This window comes from Nesoenas mayeri (genome assembly GCF_963082525.1).
Source record: "Nesoenas mayeri genome assembly, chromosome: 2".
In the NCBI taxonomy this organism is placed as follows: domain Eukaryota; kingdom Metazoa; phylum Chordata; class Aves; order Columbiformes; family Columbidae; genus Nesoenas; species Nesoenas mayeri.
Genome location: NC_137543.1, coordinates 133,895,600 through 133,922,299, shown reverse-complemented (window position 1 = coordinate 133,922,299; position 26,700 = coordinate 133,895,600). Strand labels below are relative to the sequence as shown.

The 26,700-nt window shown below is 35.7% G+C and overlaps 1 protein-coding gene across 3 annotated transcripts in view; it reads right to left on the bottom strand.

Annotated features, from left to right (window-relative positions):
- The window catches only part of DGKB (diacylglycerol kinase beta), a gene marked incomplete at both ends in the record, with an annotated part of 317,768 nt that overhangs the window by 202,710 nt on the left and 88,358 nt on the right, over positions 1–26,700 (bottom strand). For 2 of the 3 annotated variants that reach the window (XM_080340722.1, XM_080340723.1), the window contains 3 exons: positions 8,722–8,796; positions 15,905–15,978; positions 19,169–19,285. In XM_080340722.1, the coding sequence (XP_080196848.1) occupies positions 8,722–8,796; positions 15,905–15,978; positions 19,169–19,285 (266 nt within the window). Of the gene's footprint in view, positions 1–8,721; positions 8,797–15,904; positions 15,979–19,168; positions 19,286–22,931; positions 22,965–26,700 lie in introns of all 3 variants that reach the window. The other variant, XM_080340721.1, reaches the window with a different exon arrangement.

The window sequence follows — 26,700 nt, the reverse complement described above, 5'->3', positions numbered from 1 at the left end:
CTCTTGAAGACCCTACAGCTAATTAAGTTCTTGTGGCTTAAATCCATGTTTTTCCCTCAGTGGTTTTTACAGTTACCCCTGAGTAATTTGGATTCATTTTCTGGAAAAAGGAGACTTACTTAGAAATAGATGATTAGTAAAATTTGCAAATACTTTTGCCTCATAGCTTCTCAGACAATATTTATTATACACAGTACATGAACTTTGCCAATTACTATACTTGCATTTAATTGTAATCAGCTGCAAGACTTCAGAAGCTTTGTATTATGATTTACAGAGATACTGTATTAAAAGTTATCTGTTATTACTTATGTTTCAAAACTTCTATATTTGCAGTAATAAAGTACGCTGGCCTTAAAGGTATTGGGACAATAATACTGAACCAAAAATATGTAAGATCATTAATTCATAAAATGTGGTAGAAATAAAATACAGTCATATTATAAAAAAATTTCTTGAATGGCATGTGTAACTTATCAGTTTGATAATTACAAGTTCACTAGTATGACATTTGCATATCAGAAGAGAATTTATGCTGTGTATGAATAGAAGTGAATGAAAGATAAACATTCACCCTAAATATTATGAACTCAAAGCAAATCAGAGCCTGTCAAATCTTCATTAACAGATTTATGTTGACACAGGACTGATCTGATAGATACCTCACACTTCCAGGTGAACCCTATCATTTAGAAACTCTGTCCTCTAGTGGATTCACAATGCTGAGTTTAATCTAGTAATTTCACTAATTTAGAAGTCCAACTCACTGCTGATTCTTCTTAAACTAACTGTCCAGAAGTAAGCACCAAGTTCAAAGACAAAGCAACTGCACTGTTGCAATGTTTACGCCTTTATTGTAAAGACCTCATTGTAGTCATTTTACTAAACAAAGCAAATATACTCCTTGACAAATGGTTATTTACTTGAGCCTATGAATGAAAACTAAAACCAGTTTTTCCTCTTCTAGACTGCCAGGCTGAGCTGGCCATGTAACTGGACAATGTATACAATTCAAACTCATTACAACTCTGAGTTACAGTTTTCTGTACAGTGTAATGACACTATTAACATAACAGTAATTTCAGTAAATCACTCTAATAAAAAAAGTTTCAATAAATTCAGTTTCTCATTGCATGAGGCAATATATTCCCCTCCTGGAATAGCATTTTAACGTGAAAAAGTTAATTGGTAGATGCATATATGGCAGCTGCAAATATTGTTTATCTAAAGATAAACAACTATCAACTATAAACAGCTATCAACTTAAAATCAAAGGCTTGCAAAAAAACCCCATGACAATACATTTAATAAACAAAACCCCCAGTCCTTCAGTCTGTGATCACATTGGATATTGAGGGACCCTATGAACATAGGGGACATTCAACTGTCAGGTACGCAACACTGAAAACAATGGTCCATATGGTATGCTTCACACTCAAAAATAACATTAATATCATAGAATCATATAATGGTTTAGGTTGGAAGAGACCTTTAAAGACCATCTAGTTTGACTCACCTGCCATGAGGAGGGACGTTTTTCACTAGATCTTATTGCTCGGAGCCCTGTCCAACCAAAACTTAAGTTTTCCTTAACTACTGCTTAAGATGTAACCCAACTTATTTTTCAATATAGCATTAGTATCAGTAGATGGCCCCAAATCATTCTGATACAGGTACTAAACAATAAAGATTAGCATCAAACCTATGTTCCCTGCAAGAACGAAATTAGCTTTATCTGCACAATTGCCACAAGATGGATAGCAGCCTTGCAGATTTGAGAGAGATGTATGCCAGTCACAAGAAGAAATACAGAAGCATTTGTGGGAAGAGTGAATCAATATATGCTGGGTAGTGGATAAAGATGCTGGATGTCATACATTCAGAAGTAACTTAACTGTGACAGCCAAAAGCTTACCTTGGGCTGACTGAAAAAGAGAACCAGTTTAAGAATGCAAGAAGACCAAACTAGTAAGCAAACTAAAGGATAAGGCAGAGGCTTTTAAAATGGATTTCAGACAAATCATAGTATCATTCTGGTTGGAAGACACCCTCAAAATCATAAAATCCAACCATAATTGAGCTCTAACACTAAACCATCTCCCTAAGAGCCTCATCTATACATCTTTTAAACACCTTCAGGGATGGCAACTCAACCATTCTGTTCTACTGCTTTACAACGCTTTCTGTGAAAAAAAAATTCCCAATATCCAATCTGAACCTTCCCTGGTGCAACTTGAGGGCATTTCCTCTTGTCCTATCACTTGCTACTTGGGAAAAGAGACCAACACCCTTCATGCTACAAAGTCCTTTCAGGTAGTTGTAGAGAGTGATAAAGTCTCTCCTCAGCTTCCCTTTCTCCAGGTTAAACAGCTCCAGATTCCTCAGCTGCTCCTCATGAGACCTGTGCTCTAGATCCTTCACCAGCTTCTTTGCATTCCTTGGACACGCTCCAGCACTCAAATGTCTTTCTTGTACTGAGGGGCCCAAAACTTAATACAGTATTTGAGATGCAGGCTCTCCAGTGCCAAGTGCAGCGGGATGATCACTTCACTTGTCCTGCTGGCCACACTATTCTTCTTGCACACCAGGATGCTGGTGGCTTTTCTGGGCAAACTGCTGGCTCATGTTCAGCCAGCGGCTGACCAACACTGCCAAGTCCTCTTCTGCCAAGCAGCTTTCCAGCCACTCTTCCCCAAGCCTGTAGCGCTGCCTGGGGTTGTTGTGACCCAAGTGCAGGACCCAGCACTTGGCCTTGTTAAACCTCGTACAATCAGCCTTGGCACATTGATCCAGCTGGTCCGGATCCCTCTGTATGGCCTTCCTACCCTCCAGCAGATCAACACTCCCACCCAGCTTGGTGTCGTCTGGAAACTTACTGAGAGTACACTCAGTCCCCTTGTCCAGATCATTGATGAAGGGATTAAACAGAACTGACCCCGGTGCTGAGCCCTGAGGAACACAACTCATGACTGGCTGCCAACTGGATTTGACTGTGATCACCACAACTCTTTGGGACAGGCCATCCAGCAGTTTATTACCCTGCGAAGAGTATATCCAAGTCATGTGCAGCCAATTTCTCCAGGAGAATGCTGTGGGAAACAGCATAAAAGCTTTACTGACGCCTAAGTACACAATATCCACAGCCTTTCCATCACCCATTAAGCAGGTCACCTTGTCGTAGAAGAAGATCAGGTTGGTCAAACAGGACCTGTCTTTACAAACCCATGCTGACTGGGCCTGATCACTTTGTTGTCTCATATGTGCCACATCATGGCACTCAAGATGATCTGTTCCACGACCTTCCCAGGCACTGAGGTCAGACTGACAGGTCTGTAGTTCCCCGGGTCCTCCTTCGGCCCTTCTTGTAGACGGATGTCACATTTGCCAACTTCCAGTCAACTGGGACCTCCTTAGTCAGCCAGGCCTGCTGATAAATAATTGAAAGTGACTTGGTGATGACCTCTGCCAGCTCCATCACTACACTTGGATGGATCCCATCCGGCCCCATAGACTTGTGTGTGTCTTGTGTAGCAGGTTGCCAGTCATTTCCCCTTGGATAACTGGGGCATCATTCTGCCTCCCTGTCCCTGTCTACCAGCTCAGGAGCTGGGTACCTGGAGCACAACTGGTCTTATAAAGACTGAGGCAAAGAAGGATTTAGTACCTCAGCCTTTCCTCCACCTTTTGTCATTATTTTTCCCCCTACACCCATCAGAGGACAGAGATTCTCCTTAGCCCTCCATTTGTTGTTGATGTATTTATAGAAACAATTTTTCTTCGCTTTTACAGCAATAGCCAGGCTCAGATCTAGTTGGGCTTTGACTTTTCTAATTTTCTCCTTGCATAACTTCACGGCATCCTTGTAGTCCTCTTGAGTAGCCTTCCCCTTCCTCCAAAGGTTATAAATTCTCCTTTTATTCCCAAGATCCAATCGAAGTTCTCTATTCAGCCAGGCCACCCTTCTTCCCTGTTGGCTCATCTTCTGGTACATGGGGACAGCCTGCTCCTGTGCATCTAAGTTCTCCTAAGATTTACAAAGGCTGTGTGTGGCAAACTCACTACTGAACAATTACAATGATTAAGAGAGAGGTGAATGTATCTGTCACACAATGTTGGAAGTCTAGACTGAGATAAGAGTGGAAATTACTGATATTTACAATACTTAAAGATTGTGATGCGTACGCAGCAAACACCACAGATGTCATACAAGTAAAAATACTGTTAAATAGCTGTTTAAAATATATCTTTAAACCCAAGGTTTAAGTTTCACATATGAAGACTTATTGTGTTCTAAGTATTACTGCTTTATCGTGCACAAGTGTAATTTTAATCATTACCGACTCACCATGGCTTGCTTTGCCCTTCTTTGGCAAAAACGTAATTCTTCTAAAGAAAAAAGGATGAGCTTCAAGGTTTTGTCCAGGTGAAAATAACTATGCAGTTATTATCTTTTAAAATATTCTTGGTGTATATGTCTTGCCAGAATACTCTGTATATTCCAAATGTCCCACAGTAAAGAAATGCTCTAGCAATCAATTCCAATAATAAGGAAAAATAGTGTAATTTTCAAAAAGGGCCTATTACTTTGTGAAGTTATAAAGGCCCAGGTGCTGTAGATTACAGAGTAAGCTGTAGGGATTCAGTTTGGCTGTCTTGGACATCTTTAAAGTGGACAGAATTTTACAAGCCTGTTGAGGTAAACTTGCAGATAGAATTTTTAAAAATACGTGGTCTCTAAATTAAATGTTGAAGGGAGTTAGAAAGAAATACAACTTTTGTGGATATAATTTCTATTATAGAGTATAAAAATAACATAAATTAGACATTTTAAATAATAGACTTAAGAGAACGAGACCGTTTTTAGAGGGACAAAGCCTTTGTGAAACAGTGACCTCTCTACAGAGTCATGTGTGTCTGTGGCTCGACTGCTATTCATCCAGCTATTATTTACCTCTCTGTGAAGTGAACAATAACTGAATTTCAGATTCTTCAAGATCATTAAATCCACAATAACAGTTGTTGTCAGAAGTAGAAGACTCCTATAGAGATGTAACAACCAAACAGGGAAACTCTTTTCAAAGCTGAAAACACAGGTGCTAGGCAGAAATTACACAACGTATAAGCCTGGCAATTTTCACGTCACTTTGTTAACTCTGGCAGTCTGTAACTGCACAGTACCTTTTATGCCTGTGTTCAGCTGCAGAGCTTACACGGTTTCTCCAGCTCACCCATATCTCTCTACTCCCAAAGAAAGAATGTCTAAACCATTAATTATCATACCCGTGTTTCAAGTATATTGTTGCCCTTTGGCTGAGAGTTCTTTGATTTTCAGGCCTCCCAGCAGGACATTTTCCATTGTTGGAATGGAATCAATGCCAGAGAGTAACTGCCATGCAATTTATTTGCACCACATACATATTTTTATATAGATTATGTACACAAGTCTTGACATAAATAGCTCTGAAAACCTTATCTTAGGCATGCTAAGAAGCTACAAGAAATATCTTTGTTGCTCTCCCTGCAGTTCTCCAAGGACCATCCCATCTATTATGAAAGTAGGTGACATCCTCTTGAGTAACTGCACATATAGATAGCAATACTAAAATTCAACTTGTTCAAAATATTTTTCTGTTGACCTGCTACAAGCCAGCATGTTTAGAAAAAAATGCATAATTACTGATATTAGGAAATGTGGGCACAGGTTTGTGTGCTTTTCTGTGGTTGCTGTTTTTTCTTCTTTTTCTTTAGAGGAGAGGATTGAAAGGAAAAATGAAATGTCTTATTCCTAGTTTTCAAAGAAATTCAAATATAAGACTAGAGTAGTGGCCCTTCTTCCTCTGAACAAAGATTATTTTAACCCTATTCCAACTCAGGCCCTTTATTCCAACACATTTCTGTGAAAAAACATGGTTATCCCACTGAAGAGGAAGAAGTGATTGAGCTGTTGACTTCTTTATTTATACAGAAGTTCCACAGTCCTCCTAAGACCTAAAATTTTACTGGTGTCATAGTTCTCTTGTCTTTCTCCCTGTTGTCTTAACAAGAGACTCTTAGATTTTTCGACAGAAATGAATTGGATCTATTAATTCATGTTAGCTACATATGTTTGGATGTCGAGATAGAAAACTTGTGAATATTATCTTCTTGTTTGATGACAGCAGCCCAGGAGAAAAATACCATCATAAATTTAAAACATTAACATGTGGGTTAAAGCAGACAGTCTGGCCCTACCAAAAACATGCAAATTCTCCCCTAATACTATGAACATTCTATAGGTTGAGTAAACATGATGGATATTAGTATTCAAAATAAAATTTAAAAAAATCACAAAATAGACTCAATTAAAATGTATTACAATAATCATAAATGCTTTAAAATAAATGTACATTATCTTTATCCCTTTCCACTCAATAACAGTAACTTGCACAAAGAATGTACTTTTATTTTTATCTGTGCTGTACAATCCACCACTCTGTTCCATTTCAATCTAAATGACACACATGACAATATTATATAAATGTAACACTTTGATTGACAATCTAGTATAACTAGCATTATAGAGATGGATGAGTGAGTGGACAGATGGATGGATGGGCAGGTTTTATGAGGCAATTCAGCCCTTGCAGAAAGGGAAACAAGGACTGGTAAGTCAAATACATAGTTTATTCAATTGCTCGCTCCAGGGACAAATTATATGCAGTCTACACAGTTTTCCCAGGGGCAAGAAGTGATGGCAGAAGATAAACTGGAAATTTAGGTTTATTCATTTCTGTGGAATGAATAAAAAACATTCCAAAACAAGCTTAATAAAATATAGTGTCTGTTTGAAATTTAATTAGAAATTTCTTCAAAGAGACTCTGAAGTAAAACTATTTTGATTCCTAATAGGAAAAGAAATTGAAAATATTTTCTAAAAAACACTGTCCTGGTTCAAAAGACTGAAGTTTAAATCGCTTCCATGTAGGGTCTCTGTTTGAACTTAACACTGCCCTCTTGTGCTTCTGCCTTAAAATACATTTTCCTTTACATGAAGAGATACATGAAAACTAGAAGTCAGTAACAGACAGAAATGCAGCCAGTAAGTGGGGTCCTACTTTTTCTTATTTTTGTTTTGTTTTGTATGTTTGGTTGGGTGGGTTTTTTTAAAGTTCAATGAAACACAATGTATTTGAACAAAAACATTTCAGTTATTTTAAGTCATCATCTCAATCTCCAGCGTGGCATTTCTATTTTAACATATATAAAACAATATTGGTTACTAGGTGTTGTTTCAGGTAAATTTTTTTATTAATTCCTGAGCTACGTTTCTGCAATTTTTCTAGTCTACTTACTCTTTGGACTAAGATTACTTACATTTTCCGTATGTGTCAAGATTAGCATAACAAAACATAAACAATAAATATAATTTGGGAAATAAAACAGGACTAACGTTCAGGTACAGGATAAAATTACAGGCATGAAAGAAATCATGTATGTCATTATTCCATTTTTTGAGGGGCTTTTGTGCTATTCTGTTAGCTACTCTGTCATACAATATATGCTGAGAATCTAAACTTCAAGAAGGATTGGGCCCGTTCAGTTTTTCACTTTCATCAATGCTATACACATCCTAAGTAACACAATAAATAAATGGACAGTTGTATAATGGTTGTAATAGAGAGTAGTTTCCTGTGTGTTTGGCCTTAAAATCAGCAGTACTGGGAGAAACTCTCAGAGCATACTCTTTCCAGTAATATATCTGATAATTGAAATATAACTTTGCAAGGCATAAGCCATGTATGTTTGCACCTTCACCTTATTTTCCTCCAACTTATAAGAAAAAATGGTCTCAACTAATAAAAACTCCCCAGATTAAGGAAAAAAAAGTATTCAACAACAGTGTAAACTTCCTGTTAGTGAATATATATCCCCTATTTTCTTTCTCCCACTCTTCTCACTGATGTAAAATTTCATGTTATCAGCGACATAACTAAATAACATCCAATACATTCAAAATGATACACAGACCACCTGTTTTCTTCTACAAAAGTACCCACTACTTAAAAAGGAGAGAGTTTCAGTTGGAAAAATTTGGAATTTGGAAAAATCTGCAATTCTCCTGCCTTCACATGAATGCAAAATGCATGGAAGCAGCATGTTAGGGGAGTGACTACACAGTTGGGTTCACAGAACACTTCAGTACCCCGGAAAAAGTCACTGACAGCATAATCAAGCCTGTCCAGTCATTTTCTGCCCACTACCCGCCCACCCCCAATAACAGAATTGATAAGAAGCACACAGCCACTGTAATTTGAAACATGCATAAGACATGCATAAGAATATATACGTACGCTATACATATATATTAGACAGACAAGTAAGCATGTACATATGTGTGTTTACATAAAAGAAATGTTTGTCTTGCAGGTCAGTCTTTGAGGCTATTTGTAACCAAAGTAACCCCTGAATGAACTTGGGTGGCTGATATAGCAGAAAAAGCTGTGAATAGAAAGAAATTTATCACACAGTTCTTAGAGAGTACTGCATGGTTATAAGTAAAACATATGATACGTTGTTGTACTAGTACATGTAAACAAATGACACCTGTAAATTTCTGCAGCCAGTCAGAGGTCTGTAGTGTTGATACATTCAAAATATGCTATATGTGCCTGAGGCTGTTCATGTGATTATGTAGCATTTTATTAAATGAGTTTCTGGTAATAATATTAACTGTAGACTTACCCTGGCATTGGTCCATTTCCAGAAAGACTATAAACTTGACGAGGATTTAAAAGGTACTGAAATTTTCTATAAATTCTGAAGAGGTAAAAGAGACAAGGAGAAAATATTTACTTGCTTTTTTTGTTTGTTTGTTTTGTTTTGTTTGTTATTTTAATGCTATCAATGAAAGAATTCAAGAGTTTAACACATATTATCTCATTTATACGAAAAGTCAAATATTTGAACACAGCACTTACAATTCATACATACAGAGCATTGTGGGCCTAAAATTGAGACAGAAATGCTACAAGCTATCCATAATTCAAATGCTGCATATAAACAGAAAATAGAAGTGGGGTAAGGAGGAATAATGATACCAAAAAAAGGTAAAAAAATAATCTGGAAGTGCACATTGGTTCCTATTAAAGTAACCTCATGGTAAAGCAAAGATTTATTCCTGAAATTTATTGCTAACACAAAATTACAAGTATAATTAATTGCAACAGCAAATCAGCTTTGCCACCCACTAAAAACGTCCCCATAGACTGAAAAACATTCTGGGAAAGCAAATCTGTTGTCAACTACATCTCCTTTGGATTATACTTGAATGGGAAGAAACCAGAAAAGATTCAAACCCATTGTTTTACTTAAATTACACATATTGTTAAATTGTCTGAATAACAGGACCCAATTTATTGATGCAGCATGAAAATGATTATACTGTTCCATAAAGGACCTCATTCTCTGTCCAACCCCCAGCAAATATTTCTTCAAATGGCAGAATATTTCAAAAACTGCACCTTTCCATATTTGAGGTTACTTGCCCTAAAAGTAAGACAAACATTTTGCTTTTTCATTACAAATATTAAAAATGTGATTTCCTACATTTACTACACTGAGGTACCTGCTTCATTTTTATAAAGAAACAAGTCAGTACATGAAGATGTTGGAGGTCAGAATGAATAAATATATACCTGAGATCTATGACAATAGTTTCTTGCTTTTAATTTTAATGTTTATTTCCTCAAGATAATCAGTATTTTAATGTTTTTAAGAAAGCACTTATTTTTTCCCATTGACATAAATCTCATAACTCTTCACTTCTTTTTACTGCCTTAAATAAAATAGAAGCACAATAATAGTTAAATTTTAAGATATCCACATTTTCAAATTCAGGTAAATAAAAATGTCTAGACATGATTTATAAGCATACTGAGAGATTTTTTTTTTAACTTAATTGTAATGCATCATTTATCAGGCAAGGTGGAAGACAAGGGTCTAAGAATACTGAATACAAAAATTAAAAAAAAAAAATCACTAAAATTGCAAAATTTGAACATTTTCTTAACTTCTCAATTATTCAGTGCTATCAGGTTCCTCATAATGCATCGTATTCAAACATACTCACACAATCTCTTCATGACACCATTCCTGACAGTAAAAGTCATTGTGAATCAGACATTTGACAATGGATTTACAACACATGATATTTCCATTTGATTTGCAGCATCTTACCAAGGTAAAAGGATCTTATTTTTGATTTTCTAGTTAGTAAAGTGTAAGTTGCTTCACAGCAACATAAAGGATTTAACCTGGTCAAAGGTGCAGATAATTCAATTTGTGTAGCTGACCACAAGAAAGTCATATATTGTTACGAAGTCTCAAAGGCTTAAGAGTTATATGCCTAAAAGTTTGGTGCTAGAAAACATCCTAGCCATTACCTACACTCATGATACTGTTGTCAGGTATAAGTGAAATGCTATAAAAACCTTCTTAATTAAGAGGGAGCTAGGTATCTCTAGTTAAAACCCAGAAGTCCACCTGCAATAATGAAGAGATTACATTGAATCCTACTTGATTCAGTGCATGCAACTCATAGGTACGAGTAGAACATCAATATCAGATAATCACACTGTAATGACTCACTGCAAATGACACATCATGATTTAAGTTATTATAACATATTTATGTATGCTAGTCTGTGTAAACTTCATAACTTGATGGTTCATTTCCACTCACACATTCTCCAAAGAGGAAGATGCTCTCTACAAATGCTTGCCTTCACGCTGAACTGTAACTAGACCTAACAGCACGATACATGCAAGAGGAGGAAATGGACAGTAGTATAGTATTCCAGTTTTATATCTACAGTACCAGCAGCTTACTAACACTGATGTGCCTCTGAATGTCTTGCTTCAGCATATAAGGAAGGAATTGGACATGGTTTCCTTGTGACTAGAAATTTGTGCAGACAAAGCCATGGGGCAGCACAGCTGGACAGGGTGCTGGGCCATCTTGTCTAGACCGTGATTTCACCAAGAAGGGTTGGATCATATGATCCTTGAGGTCCCTTCCAACCTGGTATTCTATGATTAATGCCCCAAAACCCAGTTTTTTATGATGGAGTGCAATTTTATGGACAAAGTCAGTTCATGAAACTACCACCTGTCAGCACCACCTCCACCTGGTTCCTACCCCATGACACATTCTTTCAACAAACAGTTCTCCATGCTTCTGTACCTGTTTGCAGGGTTGTTCTGTGATCTGGAAAACTAAGAAGATCCAATTTGAAATACAAATCCTCAGAAAGTTGCTCTATTGTCTTTTTTTTTCCCTTCACTTAAATCATGCCTGTGATCTCATATGAATCTCAAAACTGCTGCACTAGCACAACTGAGGAGGCAGAAAAATCACAGCAGGAGTGTCCAAGAGGACTGGGATCACCTTTAAACAGCTCTGCTGCTGAAGAAAATACTCAAGTGCACCTTCAGTTGAATTAGACTGAGCTATCTTCTGAACTCATAAGAGCATTAGTTTAGAAAGAGAAAAGACAGAAAAAACAGCAGTAAAGTTAACTACACTGGGGAAGAAGTTGGCCGTACCAGTGCCTTGTGCCAACTGGGGGACGCATCTTCAGGCATTTAGGAGGTGACTACTCAAGATGTGAACAGTATAGGCTTAATTTAACCCTAACGGCAGAGAAGAAAGAAGCCAAGGACTCCTTCCCAAAAGTGAAAGAATGTTAGTGAGCTTCTCTCCTAGACATAAAACATTAGAAAAAGATAATTTGAAATTGCTTCTACATTTTGTCTCAATGCTAAATGAAAGCTTAGAAAACCAGATTAATAAAAGGGTAGGAGGGAAGAGATACTATGAACCAAAGTTATTTGAACTCAACAAAGGTCAAAGATATCATCAGCCTGTGCTGCAGAGACACTGAACGTGGAGTCAGCAGGAAACGTCAGTGTACGGAAGCTGATCTCCAGTGCATCCAACCGCATATTTGTCAAGGAAACAATTGTTTAAACTCACCTGCTGGTCAGGCAAATAAATTGGAAAATGGGGAAGTAGAAAACAAACTAATGAGTATGACAAAACAACAGCATGATTTAGAAGGACTCTCATGTGACTAGCATTACCCTTGACAATAACAATCTTTAGAAGCATTACATTCTTGTTCTATATTCTTTCTGTTTAAAGAAATTATTTTGTTAATGATGTCTTAAATATTCTATTCAGAGATTACTGAAAGCTGTTGTCTTGATTAGTGAAGACATTAAACGCCAACATATAGAACGGTGAGCTCTAGGATGAAATGGATGTACTGCCATTCTTTTTTCTGATAAAGTCAATGATACCTGTTCAATTCATGCATAATCACTGAAAACATGTTACAGTGCGATACAGCCTAAGGAATTCACCTGAGTGGGTTTATTTAACTCCTATGTGATCTCATGCTTAATTAAAATCTATTTCTTGGTGGGTGAAAGGCTTAAACTCATGAACTTCAATTCTAATTTCCTAATATCTTCTTAATAAACATCAAATTATATTGTTCTATTTTATTTTAAGCCTAGGTATTACCCATTGGACTAAATCATTTAAGTCCCAACAGCTGTAAATGTCCTTGTGATGGGCAATAAACATTAGTCTTGAGAAAAAAAAAAAAGAGAAAAAAATATAACTGGGTTGTTTTCATACTTCATTTTGCAATTATATCTGAAAGTCACAGCACTGTTTTTTAAGAGAGATATCTATTCAAGAAGAACATATTTGTCACTATACATTTTATAAAACGCTAGAGCTTTCTAACAAAATTGAATTTCTAAAATGTATCAACAAGGATATAGTTGTAGAGAAAGTATTTTTGTGTTCTGAATACACTTTTTCTACATTATCCATTTGTTTCCCACCATTGCTCTGTTCCAGCATTCGAAAACCAAAACTAAAGTACCTAACATTTTCTGCCTTAAAGTGATCCTCAGTTCTTTTCCTTTGCATTTGAGAGATTTGAAACAAAATGCAAAATAAAAAAGGAAACAACAGAGTATCACTGGGGGAGTGCATTTATTCAACTGGTTGTCAGATGGATGCATACACTTGTCTCTTCAAGTCTGAGGGCAATGAAATGGGCTGGGTCACCATATGGCAAGGCATAAAATCTCATATGGGAAACTGTGGGAACACTGGAGTCTTGACAGTATCTGCAATAACCTTTCCGTGTTCAATGAAAGTCAATTTGAAATAATAACTTCACTCATTGTGATCTCTCAAATACAGAAAATCCTAAGTAAAGACTGAAGAACAGCTTTCAGTAGAAGAGAACCTAAATCTAAATGAGTCAAGATAATGAAATTCTCATCTACAAAAATTAGTAGGTTTTGGTTCTACCCCCCAACCCCCTCCCCTGCTGTGGAAATCTTACTTCTGTTATAGCCTGTTCTCTACTCCTAACCTCTCAATACCTGACCAGATTATAACATCATTATAATCAAAAAGCCCAAGCATAACTGTGCATTTTGCAAATCTATTTGTATCTCCAAATGTCCTGTCATTTTACTTTTCACAACATATAACTGCCACAAAATTGGACGAAGGTGGGAAGTGGACGGAAACACGGGATTCTTCTCTTTCTGGTTACTGACTGTAAAGCAGCCAGATTAAAACCGGGAAAAGTAAGGAAGTTGAATATTATTGCTTCTTGAAAATATTTTCATCCCTTAGATTTAATCTTCAAGCTAATATGCACTCTTAACACTCTCATTTTATAATTTTATTATGATACTGATATTGACATGAAACATAAACATCTAAAAGGCAGAGGGCAAATCCCTTCTCAAACAGTCCATACGTGGACTTTTTTAAACCTTTTTGGATCTAGTTTTAGATCTAACCACGAGATATTATCTCCTGCTTGTTAATGACTTGAGATATGTCTACATGCAGTCAACCTTTCGACGTGCTCCTCCTAACACAGAAATACGGAGTGCAACCTTGTATCATTAGTATGCAATTTAACATTCTCTTTTGTGTGGTAGCAAAGCCCATTTAAGAGCTTCTCATACTTTACTATATTTAGTCGCTGGTGGCTGCCCCCATGCTATACACTTCAGTGTGTAATGAGATTTGTAGGTAATGGTGTTAGTGAATGACGTGTGTGTAAGGATTTCATTTTTTAAATCCAAATAATTTCTGCAATCTGCTTGGTCTCAGCAACAGTTGTGTTAACATACACTGGGAAGTGTCAGACTGCAATATGTGAATGGGAACAGGTGCCTGAGAAAGGGATCAGGTTTTAAACTTGCTTTTACCCTGGAGAATATCTAACATTATATGACATCCCTCATGCATTAAGCCCATTCAGATAGTAACACTTGAGACTAATTATCAGCCATGAACTAAAAGCTGTGAAACAGCATCTCATTAAATTGTTTCTGCGTTATAACTAACTACATAAGTGCAGGTCTCTAACCTGCCTCTTGCCTATAGAATTCCAGACTGGATCCCTGATCCACTCACTTCATTCCAGCACTACAAAAAGCCAAGATGAGTGCCAGTGCATTGTGTTTCACATGCCCCGAGGCACAGACAACCAGGGCTACCTCACACTACTGTGTGTGAAACATGAATGCTCAGGACAGCTCACGTTGTTTTGCTGTCATCGCAAAGGCATGTTCGTGAAACTGCTTAGAATGAACCTTTTTGATCATTAACTGCCTTTGACAAAAGGCATTGCCAACATCTATGTACTACCAGCCCAGGGATTACACTATCAGCTCTTAAATGATAACCCTGTTTTCCCAGAGGTCTTAAAATGCAGTTTTGGTTAAATGTACTTCAGCTCTGAGAATTTCCCTAACACCTACTCTGCAGGATTTCTCCCTTTTGTCAAGTTTAAGGGACACTGTTTTAAAGAAGGGACCTAACGGAGGCAGCAGGGAGGTAGGGAAAGCTGACCCACTTGCAGTTTACTTGCTTGGTTCCAAGATTTAGAATCCCGGTGGATCCCTCCTTCTGTGCTTCTGTGCTTTTGGGTACCCACAGGTGTCATCTTCAGCCTGATCTTGGTCAAAAGACTGTAACTCTTTTCAAGACTTGAAGCATAAATTACAGCATTGACATTGTAAGCTAGGCTATAAAAAAATTGGGGATTTATGTGATGATCAAAAAGGGCCACACTTTTAGCACTTGTATTTCTGAAGTAGATACTGAAAAAATCTGCTCAGAGGTAACTGATTCAGCATTTCTGCCTGAATTTGATGGACAGATCAGAAAGAGAACGCTCCTTACCTCTGTTTTATCCTGGCTCTGATAAACTGACATTTAAACATAAACTTAGGTACTTTGAATTTAAACCAGTATAATTAATGACATATATAAAATTAAGTATGTCTTTAAAGTTTGTGTGATTGGACTTTAATACTTAACTGGATTGCTAGAATGCTTCCTATCTACAGAAATCAAAAGGAAATCTTACAGAGCGACTGGAGAGTCTAACTCCCTAAATCTTTGAAAGGCAAGTCACACATTAGAAAATGGAATACTGTTCCCAATTAAAATTGGCCTCTCTATATATTATTACAGAGAGTAAAAGAAAACTGATGTAACTTCAGAGTTTCAATGCAAAATACAGCAATTCACACCTTCATGCAAATCACAAACCCAAACACTGAATATATCTACTTTTTCTGATGTGATATGAAACTGTCAGACAGAACTCATTCTGGTTTTTAACCACAGATTTTTTAACTATATGCTAATGTGTACTTCTTCTAAAGGGGGTAATGGGATGTTCAAATGTGAGGCATAACAGTATAAAACATTAGGTTTCTTTTCAAATAAAAACTTTCAATGTTCCTTTTTAAACATATCATGGAGATCAGAGTAGAGAAAGAGAGGAAAAAACAGAGAAAATAAACCTTACCTTTCTCCTTGTTTCCCACCACTTTTAGGATTGACAAAAACTAAAAGTGGATGAGTGCCTGGAACTGGAGTGATCTAAAAGAAGGGAATAACACAGCCACTCATTAATGCTGTGTGTTGCATTCATTTTTTCCTATAGTAGACAGAAAACAAAAAGCTTAATGCAAACTCTATGTTATGCTATGTAATCCAACTGGAAGCAATACCATAATTTGCAATAATCCTCACTTCATTAATTTGCCACAAATTGCAAGGTGACTTTTTTTTTTATGCTAGCTGTCTTACAGCTGCGATGCCATTTTAACCTATAATTCCATTGAAATATTTATATATATATATATATAGGTTACATTCATCAATAGAGAAGAAAATTTTAAATGGTAGAAATGCACAACTAATTCTGATGGTAATTTCTCATGGAAAAATCTATGAAGAAATTGTATTTTTGTAGTGAGAAATAACACTACACTAGAAGGGTCAAATACAGATACGTGAAATTTTTAATTTGTCAGTTTTTTAATGACAGAAACCTGGAGCATTTGATATGATATGAAATCACACACCTCTTAAAATGCAACAAACATAACAATAATCAGTCCCTTTAAACACCTTAGAAAGCCAGAAAACTGTAAAAAGTAGAGGAGAAAATGTGGAAGAAGGACAAGCCTGAGGAAAAGAATGGAGAGCAGGATGTACTGAAGGGAACAACAAATTCTACTATATATTTTAATTCTTTTGTACATGGAAAGTTTTACATATTTGCATTAGTGTTCAGCTTTACAAACTAACACCTTTCAAAGTAATAGAGTTTGCACTTTCAGATACTTTAAGATGCACGTGTTCACTAACTTTGCTCTAAAGATTTCAACATAGAAAAAAATTACATCAGATTATTTTTCTCTAATGTCTGGTTTTAAACCATAAAGTTAGACTATTCATATTTCAAATTATCACTTTTAGGCACATACAATATTGATTATAGAATGTTTAAAAGCATACGAAGAGTTCAAAGTCTAGACCTCGAAAGTCATGCATTAACAACTTCAGAGATGAAGCTTAGACTGTCTCCATTTCAAAATGATACATTGAAAGTTCTTGCTCTGAATTCTTATTCATAATACCCGAAATAAAAAAATCTTTTCAGCTGCAGATTTCATAAAATTTAATTTAAGGCAGAACGCAAGAAACATGATAGCTAAAGAGTCTTACAGGTATCCTACAGACATAGGCATATAACCCTATAAGCATCTAAAAGCACTTTTCTTCTGGTAGAAAGTGTTAAGCTCTAGTGTGTCAGCTCCAGCCCTAACTTCACAAACAGATCCAAATCCATTCCAATATATACAACAAATTATGAAAAACTTCAGAAAACTTTGTTGAATTAAGCCTAGGATAAAACCAACCCAGCATCACATGCTGGCACAGTATGTTGTTACAGTAAAATGCTGTATGTTGAAACATATATCAAATTGCAGGATATAGCGAAGTTTGTCATATATTTAATTTTTATCTACTGTTTTAATCAATTTTAGTTATTTAGCCAATTCCCATGATGTTTGTTCCTGTGAACTAAGTGTAAACCAATGGTACTCATTGTGACAGAGATGGACTACCTACTGAAATCCCTTAGCACGCAGGTTAATTAATGAGACTCATCTTAAGGTTATACATGATCTATTACTTCCTCTAATTAGAAATAATAATCCTGATCATTAAGCTGGTTAGCTAGAAAGAAGTAAGATGAATGTGCTTAACTATGATTAATAGTCTTTAAGTCGTGCAGATCTCCACTGCCACTAAGTTATCTGCTCACGGCTGTCTGATGGAAGGAATGTTTGGTCTTGATGCTTTTCTCAATAAAAGCTATTTGATGAACTTACTTCTATTTTAAATCTTTTATTTCAAAACTTAACCATATTATGACAAGCAGGTGGTTTAGGACCATCAAAAAAAATCTAATAATCAGTTTGTATTCCACTCAATTCCAAAATAACTTCTCTTTCAATTAATTTCTTACAACTTTTCCAAATTACTTTTCTGGATAACATATGATTTCCATATAACAAATGATGCAAATAAAGATTTTGACTAAATTGGTTAATATTTTCAAGCCTTAATCTAGCATGATTTAAAGGCAACCTCTACTTGGTTATTGGATAAGTGACTTAAAATAAAATTTAAAAAAAAAAGTGGTGGACCAATTATATGTACCTTCTCCCACATTGAAAATAGGGTTCTAAAAGAAGTAGTATAAAGATTTGCTGGGTATCTTTGATATGTTACCTTGGAAACTTATATTAACAAAACAATCATTTTTCTTTTTAATTAAAAAGGTTCAAAAAGAAGTCACAAAAATCCTTTTCTTGTTCACTAAAGTTCATGTCAAAATGAGACCATGCCAGCAAAATTAGAGTATAAAAATCAGAGTAGCATGCTTTGACCACATATGGGAGAATTAGAGTAGTATATTTTGATCTGCTGATTTTTTTTTGCTCCAGACCATCTTTAGGCTAAATACCAATATTTATGGAATCTTACATCTTCATGGAAATAGTTCCAAAATTATGCCATATGTGATTGAAAAAAAAAAAACCTATCTATATCACTGACACTAAACTTTCACGATGGTATCCTTCAAGATCCACTCAGCTTTCATGATGATCGGGTTATTATTATTGATACTGACCAAAAATTTAATAGTTGGTGCTAAGATAGATTCCTGTTACTCTAAACCAATTTATGCACCAGAGAAAAACAAATACCACAGTATAACATCCCTGTTACTGAAACCATCTTGCTTCTCTCAACTTTTCATTTTGATGTGCCAAATACTCTACTTGGAAACACCTGGACAAATAACATCCATGAAGCTTACTCTATCCAGCTATTAATTAACAGGTCCAAATGAGAATAGTGAACTTTTATCAAGACATAGACTCAGATTTATGACATAAATTCACACAATGCTGCATAACAGATACTACAACAATTGAATTCAGCTTCAAGCCACAATATAAGTGTTTTAGAGCTAGTCTTCCCTCCCCTTTAACATCTTAGGAAATCCTACCAAACACATGAGAAGCAGATTTGCACCACAGGATTCCTGTACAGATGGAAAAATTTACTTATTGTGTTTTTAAATATGTAAAAGTGAAATGTAGACAAGTGAATGTATAGGAAATATTTCACTGTAAAGACTACACATTCTATCATTGCCTTCATATCTACAAGCATCTCCTTAAAATTAAAATAACAATAATCACACCTGAAGACCTTGTCCATCTACGGTGACAGAATTTGCTCTTTGCATTTTGTTTCGTTCTCCCAGTTTGTTCATTTGCTGGGGACAAGTCTTTTCTTTTTTCACTGTTGCCTGTCTTTCCTTGAAAAAAAGAAGAGAAAAGGAGAAAATGGAACATTTTAACACAAGACATAATGCTATACAATTGTAACTGAGACTTTGCCTTCACAAAGATTTTTTTGACTACAGAGATATGTCAGATTCTGCTTTAATGGAAATGAGATCTCAGTCAAACTATTACACCATGTCTGGCTACTTCACATAACATCTATCTGTGTGCCTGGACATTCCATAGTGACGAGGCAATAGATGGATGAAAAGTGTGCAGTCACAACACAAATTAATGCAATGATGCGAAAAGATAATCTGACATTGCCAGGATAGCGTTTTGAAACTTGAAAGCCAATCATACAAAATACTTGATAATAAGCACATTGATAAGAGATCAGTAATTTATCAAAATTTCATCCTAACTCCTAGCAAAGGTTGGATGCTTCAAGAGGACTGTATCACTCTGGCAAAATATACCTGTTCTAAATGTATCATAAGCAATTGGCTGAGTGGCTTTTTCTAAAGCATGTATTTTATATCAGAAAGAGAATCCACATCAGATTCTAAGCTGCTGGCAACTTTTGATGCTGACATGCAGCACAATCAGATGATTATTTCAAAGAGGAAAGCTCAACAGTATGTTACTGCAATCAGATTTTCAACTGTTGTCAGGTGATTTCAGAGAACTCTGAAGGGGAGGAAAAGTCCTTGCTCTTTATATCTCATTTATCCTATTTATAGGCTTCACCCAGCATGTCCTTATATGTTGTCCAAAAATGCACCATAAATTCAGGCAGCAGATGTTTATCAAACAGAATCAGTGTCTCCAATCCCGACTGCACTCCAGCCACTTTCCTCACTTCACAAGCGCAAGAAGACTTTGAGCTGGCCAGAGGAACTGGCTGACACGAAGCTGCCGCACTAGAAAGGAGCATGAAGGACACTGGTGCACCTCCCCGCTGCAACTGCGCTCACGAAGAAATTCATTAAATGCTATCATTTATTTTCCATACCAGGCCAAACCCATCTCTGTGGTACCTCTGATAAAGCCTGGAGCAGTTTAAACTGGTAAGAAACACTGACACATTCTCTGGCAGGAAAGGACTAACTCCCAGTTTAACACAGTGCTTTCCTAGTATTACTGTAACACAGATGTGGACTATCACTGTTTTTATACCATCTTTGGTTTCCTTAAATTTGCAAACTGACACAGCCTCAGTCTTGTCCCAGGTCATTCCAGGCTCCTTTGAGCAGTCAAGTGCTTTCGGGAACTCTGGCAGTCTGGTGACATTTCCTATAAAAGATCTGACAAACCTATTCCATATAAAAAAAACCAAAACAACACAGGGCAGTCTGGACTGTTTCCCGTACGCAGTGAGATTCCTAAGAGGTTAGTGAACTGAGCTTCTAGATGCTTAGAGTAACTTGATCAGTTCAAAAGGAGGTCCAGGAGTCTAGACTACAATATCATTGCTTCAAACAGAATACAGTAAAACCAATTAGAGCTATTCATCTCAGCCCTAACCTTCAAAACACAGAAAAGCACTGTCCATATCATTGCCTAAGAAATTACTGACTTTGCACTTATTTATTTGATGATTTTTTTAGAAACTAGAATGAGGCATCCAAACAGAGTAACTAACACAACACTAATGCACAATGGCACTGGTTAGTGACAAGGATAGAGAGTAAGAAACCAGTATCAAGGAAGCTTCATATTTCATTACAGCAGCTTTGGGGTTTGTGGATAACTACCCTTAAAAGCCACTACATTTCATACGAAGTAAGCATACCATGTTAAACAGGATTTTGTGTTACAACCAAATCTGGGTCTTGGATATTGCAACTTCTTAAAAAAAAAATCATATGCCAGTAATGCAGACACACAGCCAGTAAAAAATCCCTGACTTCCAATAAAAATCAGAGATGGAGAGCAAATTTTAAGAAGTCTAGAAAAATGCTAAGCCAAACAACATATTCGTGATACTTCAAAGAAAAGGTTACAGAAAGAAACAGATCCAGCACACTGAGTATGTGCATTAAGAGAGGTTAAAAAAAACCCTGTTCAAAAAGGCTTCCTTATAAAGCGTGGCACTAAAAATCTTCTTGTGTATATCATGCTATTACTTAGAGGAAAAGTATTTATAAACTGCTGAGAACTGTCTTTACATAAGGGATGCTTACCACAGTGCCCAAGCCTGCTGTTATCAATCATTCACAAACAAAATGCAGTAACAATTACCTCAAGCAAAGTTTTGGATATTGTTTATTTTTGTTCCAGCATGATGCAGGTAGCAGGAAATATCCCGGCCCTATGACTGCTGCATCAGCAACATTCCTGCTCTAATTTATATTACCTGTTCCATAAGCAAAACAACTGCTGGACTCACAAAGACAGTTTCTCCTAAGCAATGACTACACAAGATCAAGCCATACACCTTACACAATGTAAAAGAAAACCTGTAATAATGATACAGAATTTTCTGGAGTGTTATTAAAAAACTTAAATATGAATACTTGACTTCCTCCAGCAATGATTTTTGAAAAAAGTTGAAATTTTTTTTGTATCATCCATCTTCTATGCATATATCGCAATACATACCATGACATATACCAACAGTGCTCTCTGAAACGTTTCTGAAGAAGCTGACAGGAGATTCTAGATTTTCTAGAGCTACATATACTATAATTTTCAGATACGTGTCACACTAGTGAGGATATGACTTTCTATGAAATCATATAATAATGTCTATCCTAATGCCACTGAATAAATCTATCAATGGAACACAAAAAGATTTACTACTTTATTAAAAGAATCTTTTAAATATTCCTGAAGAGATACTTTATTTTATATATGAAATAGTAAGCTGTCTTTCTAATCTATAGTTGTACGTGACCCTTTAAATAACTTTCTTTCAGGAACTACGACATTACTAAGCTATCCAAGAGTGTCAAGAACTAAACAGTGTCATTTTTTATCAGAGAATAACAGTTTAATAAAATCACCTGTGGATAATAACCTACAAATTCTAGCAATGTTAAGACAAATTTGACATGCACTGAATAAATCACTTTACAAAATGCAAAAACTTATTTTTCAAGCTAAGAAATGTTTCTACAACAGTTGTGCTGTATTTAATATCTTGTTAATCAAAGCATTCAAAATGATAAATGTATCTGTGAACCAGCTGGTTTAGTGGACATGCATGAGGTTAAAAGAGCTACTAAATACAGCATTTTAAAAGCTATTGTACATTTTGATGGCTCAAAAAAACGAAGCTTTTCTGCTCTTTTGGTATGTGACAGAGCACATATCTTTCAAAATAGTAATCAACACAACAAAAATTTTTCCCACCCATTTTTGAACTTCCCATGATGCCTTTTCTCCCCTTGAACTCCCACTTTGAAGTCAATATCCATTAACTGGAGCTTCTACCATGTAGTATTGCTCCAGAGAGATTGCCATCACATAAGAACTATTAAATTGTATCTATCTCTTATTCATCCAAATAAGAAAAAAGAATTCGTAAATAAGACTGGGCCTTTCAAATGACAACACAGATTACCATGCCTACATTTTTAGATCAGCCCCAAAATGCACTTTTATAGCAAGAAGAACATATGATATCATGATCCATTAGTACTCGTGCGTACATGGATGCCTCCTGTTACGCACCTCGGGGAGCAAACCTCCTAAAGCGGGGAGCGTCTGTTGGGAAAAGAGAATGTTAGGCTGCAGCAGCAACAGCTGGGACAGGAAGGGGCGCAGAGTGCGCTCCGGGGGAACGTTACCTTGCAGCTCTTGTACTTAACAAACATACACAGCGCTTTTTTACACATTTGCACAACTGTGCTCCCCCAGTGTTCTGGCTGTCATATTATATAATTCATACTCCAGTAAGTATGTTTGGGATCATTTTATTACCAGCTAAAAATATTAGAAAACCTGAAGACTATATTATTTCAAATAGTAATAAGAGCTACTTGGTACCTGGGGAGTATTCTTTTTATTTTTAATTCCAAGTCTTTGAATCCTCATCCAAAGCAAGGAAGCTTATTTAAAGAGCTTTCTTCTACTACAATTGACAAGCTATACAACATGCATCCTCAAAAAGTATTGCTTTACATAGAGGTACAGTCTTTTAATTTTACCAAAACACTGACACTTAGAAATATCATACTCTATCATAGCTGTTATAAGGAAACAGATGAAGTAACTAATGGCTTACTAACTAGTTACCCCTTTATATTTTAACTGCTGACACAGAATCCAGTGCCAATGCAGCAAAAAATGTTTTTTCTCACCATGTCCTTAATCAGTAAATGCTAATATATTTTTCTGGATTTTCTCTCACCACAGAGATTATTTAAAAGTTTATTTTATACATTAAACAAGAATTTATTCATACATTAAAGAGGATTGTAAAGCCATTAGTGAATGGTTAATAACATTACACAGTTTGTCAAGTAACTACTCAAAACCTGAGAGTCCTTCTGAATGATAAGTACTTATTTTATACTCTATGCCTTCAGATGAGGCACATACCCTAAAGCCTAACCTCAGGATGGCAGTGCATAAGGCAAGAACCAAATTCTATACTAATATGCGTAAACTGAAATGTTTATTAAAAAATATCTTACGGTAGAACTCTGAAACTTGAAAGACACTGATAAGGGGAACCTGGTCATGGAAGATCAGATGGAATGCACAGAACAGTGTGTAAAGGTATCATCAAATGTTTGCAGGATGAAGGCCATAGAAGTTTAAATATGTGACTTGAATACCAAACCGATGTTTTTTTGAGAATCATGGAGGTAGGTTGCTCCATGATTCATTAAAGCTATTTTGTTTAATGACACAGGAATCTACAAGGGATGCAAAAATTGTGCTTTAATACGCAATGAAATAATAGAATAAGCACTCTTAGACTGTCATTTTGTGAACCTATGTGGTATTCAAGAGCTTGCTTACAAAAATTCCATTCTATGCAATTTCACATAACTGTCCACAGTTACACAACAACCAAAGAGAATCAAAGATTCAGAAACCCTCAAAACTGCAAAAAAAGAAAAACAACCCATCACCACTACCTCAAAACCCTGGGGAGCAATGTATCTGTAATACCTACTAGATATGGCATCCAAATAACTATGATTTACATGTGCTTAAATATTTTCAAAATTTACTGCATGATTTTTTATCCACCTTTCCAGATATAACCCTGTGTACATACTAATGTACATATCATGCTGTCTTGAAAGTTCATAGAGTTGTAGCACAATACCCAGGCTCTACATCCATGAGTTGAGGCCATAAGTCATCCTGTTGACAAGATCAGCGACCAATTCACTAGCAAAAATACTTCATGATGATTGTTTAATATGTCTTAATAAAGATGTAAAGAATTACACATCAAAATCACAATCAAGTATTTGTCATTAAGCATGTAAGACTTAGCTCATCTAGTTGGCCTTACATCTTGCATTCATTCAATATATTTATCAACATGCACCAACTGTAGTGCCCAAGACTTTCATTTGCAACCTAAAATGAACTTGGGCTATAGCAGGCAACTATATACATTGTCCAAGAAAGACAAAAGAGTTGGAAAAGAATTTTGAAAATCAAAACACATTAAACTCCCACGGGAGAGGATGTAAGGAATAAACTTAGGGACAGACAGTAGTGATGAGTTGTGGGCAGGCAACTAGATATAACTTAAAATGATTGAATGGCTGCCATTCCAGTTTATCAGCATCTTATTATTTTAACATTGAACTGTGTTTGCCGAACAGATAATTAGTTAGGAAGATACATTTTCCTCCAGGGCAATTATTAATTTCCTTCTGACTTCAAAGAAATTAAAAAGCTCTTAGTGTAGATAAGCACACCATTATATTTCAAGTCCAGTTTAGATTCTCAGAGAACTGTATCTGCAATATGATATGCAATTGAAAAGGAAAAATGTGTTTTGTTGTGTTTTTTTAAAACTTCCCTCCCCATAGAAGAATATATATTCATATAATGGAGGGGAGGGAGGGGGAGCCAGTATTTTTGTTCAGAAACTCAGAATAAGGCTAATACTCATCTTCAAAGGATCGAGTTGCTCATAAAGATGCTTAAACACTGCACAGCCTTTCTGCACTCTATGTTGAGCTTGGATTCAACTGAGTTAAAACTGATCTCTACCACAATAAAACCACAGGAATCATTTTAGGATTAAATACTGGAAAAGGGATTAAGAAAGATCATTCTTCAACCAGAATCCGCTAATTCCCTTTTTCTCTCTCTACATCTGCTTTCCAATGTAATATTTATCTACCTCCCAGGAAAGCAGTATTAGTAAGACATGTTATCAGACATGGAAAAGTATCTATTGAACTATGTTGCAATTATAACACAGCCATTAGCTATTCTATCTAGTCTCTCAAAATTCTGATAGCCAAAGAAAATTCTTGTACGTTATTTCCAACTCTAATTCTGCATTATTTTGTCAGCATCTCAACACACTTGCAATATTTACACAGAAGTTTGAAGTTACAGATCATAATGTAAATTGTTTAGTTGCACAGGACACATTACTTAGCTAAAACATTCATAATCTATTGTGCATATTGTTTTACATGGCTAACTACAACTCGTTATAAAAGATTTTTGAACAATTACGTTCTTGCACAATAAAATGCCAAACCAACCCAAACCGAGCCTGAATCAGATACATCTGTTTCCTCCACCATTTTAAAATAAGAGTTCAAGCAAATCTGACTTAAGATGGCATATTATATTAGACATACATAAACAAATTTACTCTATGATGTATAAAAATTCTATATATTTTTTACATATACCAAATTTTCTCTATATATATTCTATATTTTATGAACAGAATTTATGCTTAAATGATTTTTTCCTAAAAACTTAGAAGAATCTTCACTAGATAAAAGTCAAATTGATTCCTAAGAAAAAAGAAACATAAAGTGAGTTGTTCCAAACTTTTTATCATTACCAATTTGTCCCAGAATGCTGAACAATGAAGCTGAAAATCAGACACAACGAAATGTATAAGTTGTTTTTTTTTCTTTCACTTCTTGTCTTCAGTATTACAGAAGACCCTCCCCCTTTCAAATGAACTGGTTACTATGGAGACAGTAATAACTGCCATACAGTAACACTCACACCATAACCAGGGTACCTTATGTTTTACAATTTATTCCATAATTTTCTTTTTATTCCATGATTAACAATTTTAATTTCTAACATTGATTTTGAAAACCATAATTAAGTACAAAATAATTCATTGTAAAACTCACATAAACAACAGGAGACACAAAATCATCATACATTATGAACTATATATATACTTATTAAATAGTAGACTTTTATTGGTTGACTTGTCATTACCCAAGGCTATATCTATTTTGGTGGGAAACAGAAAACTAATTAC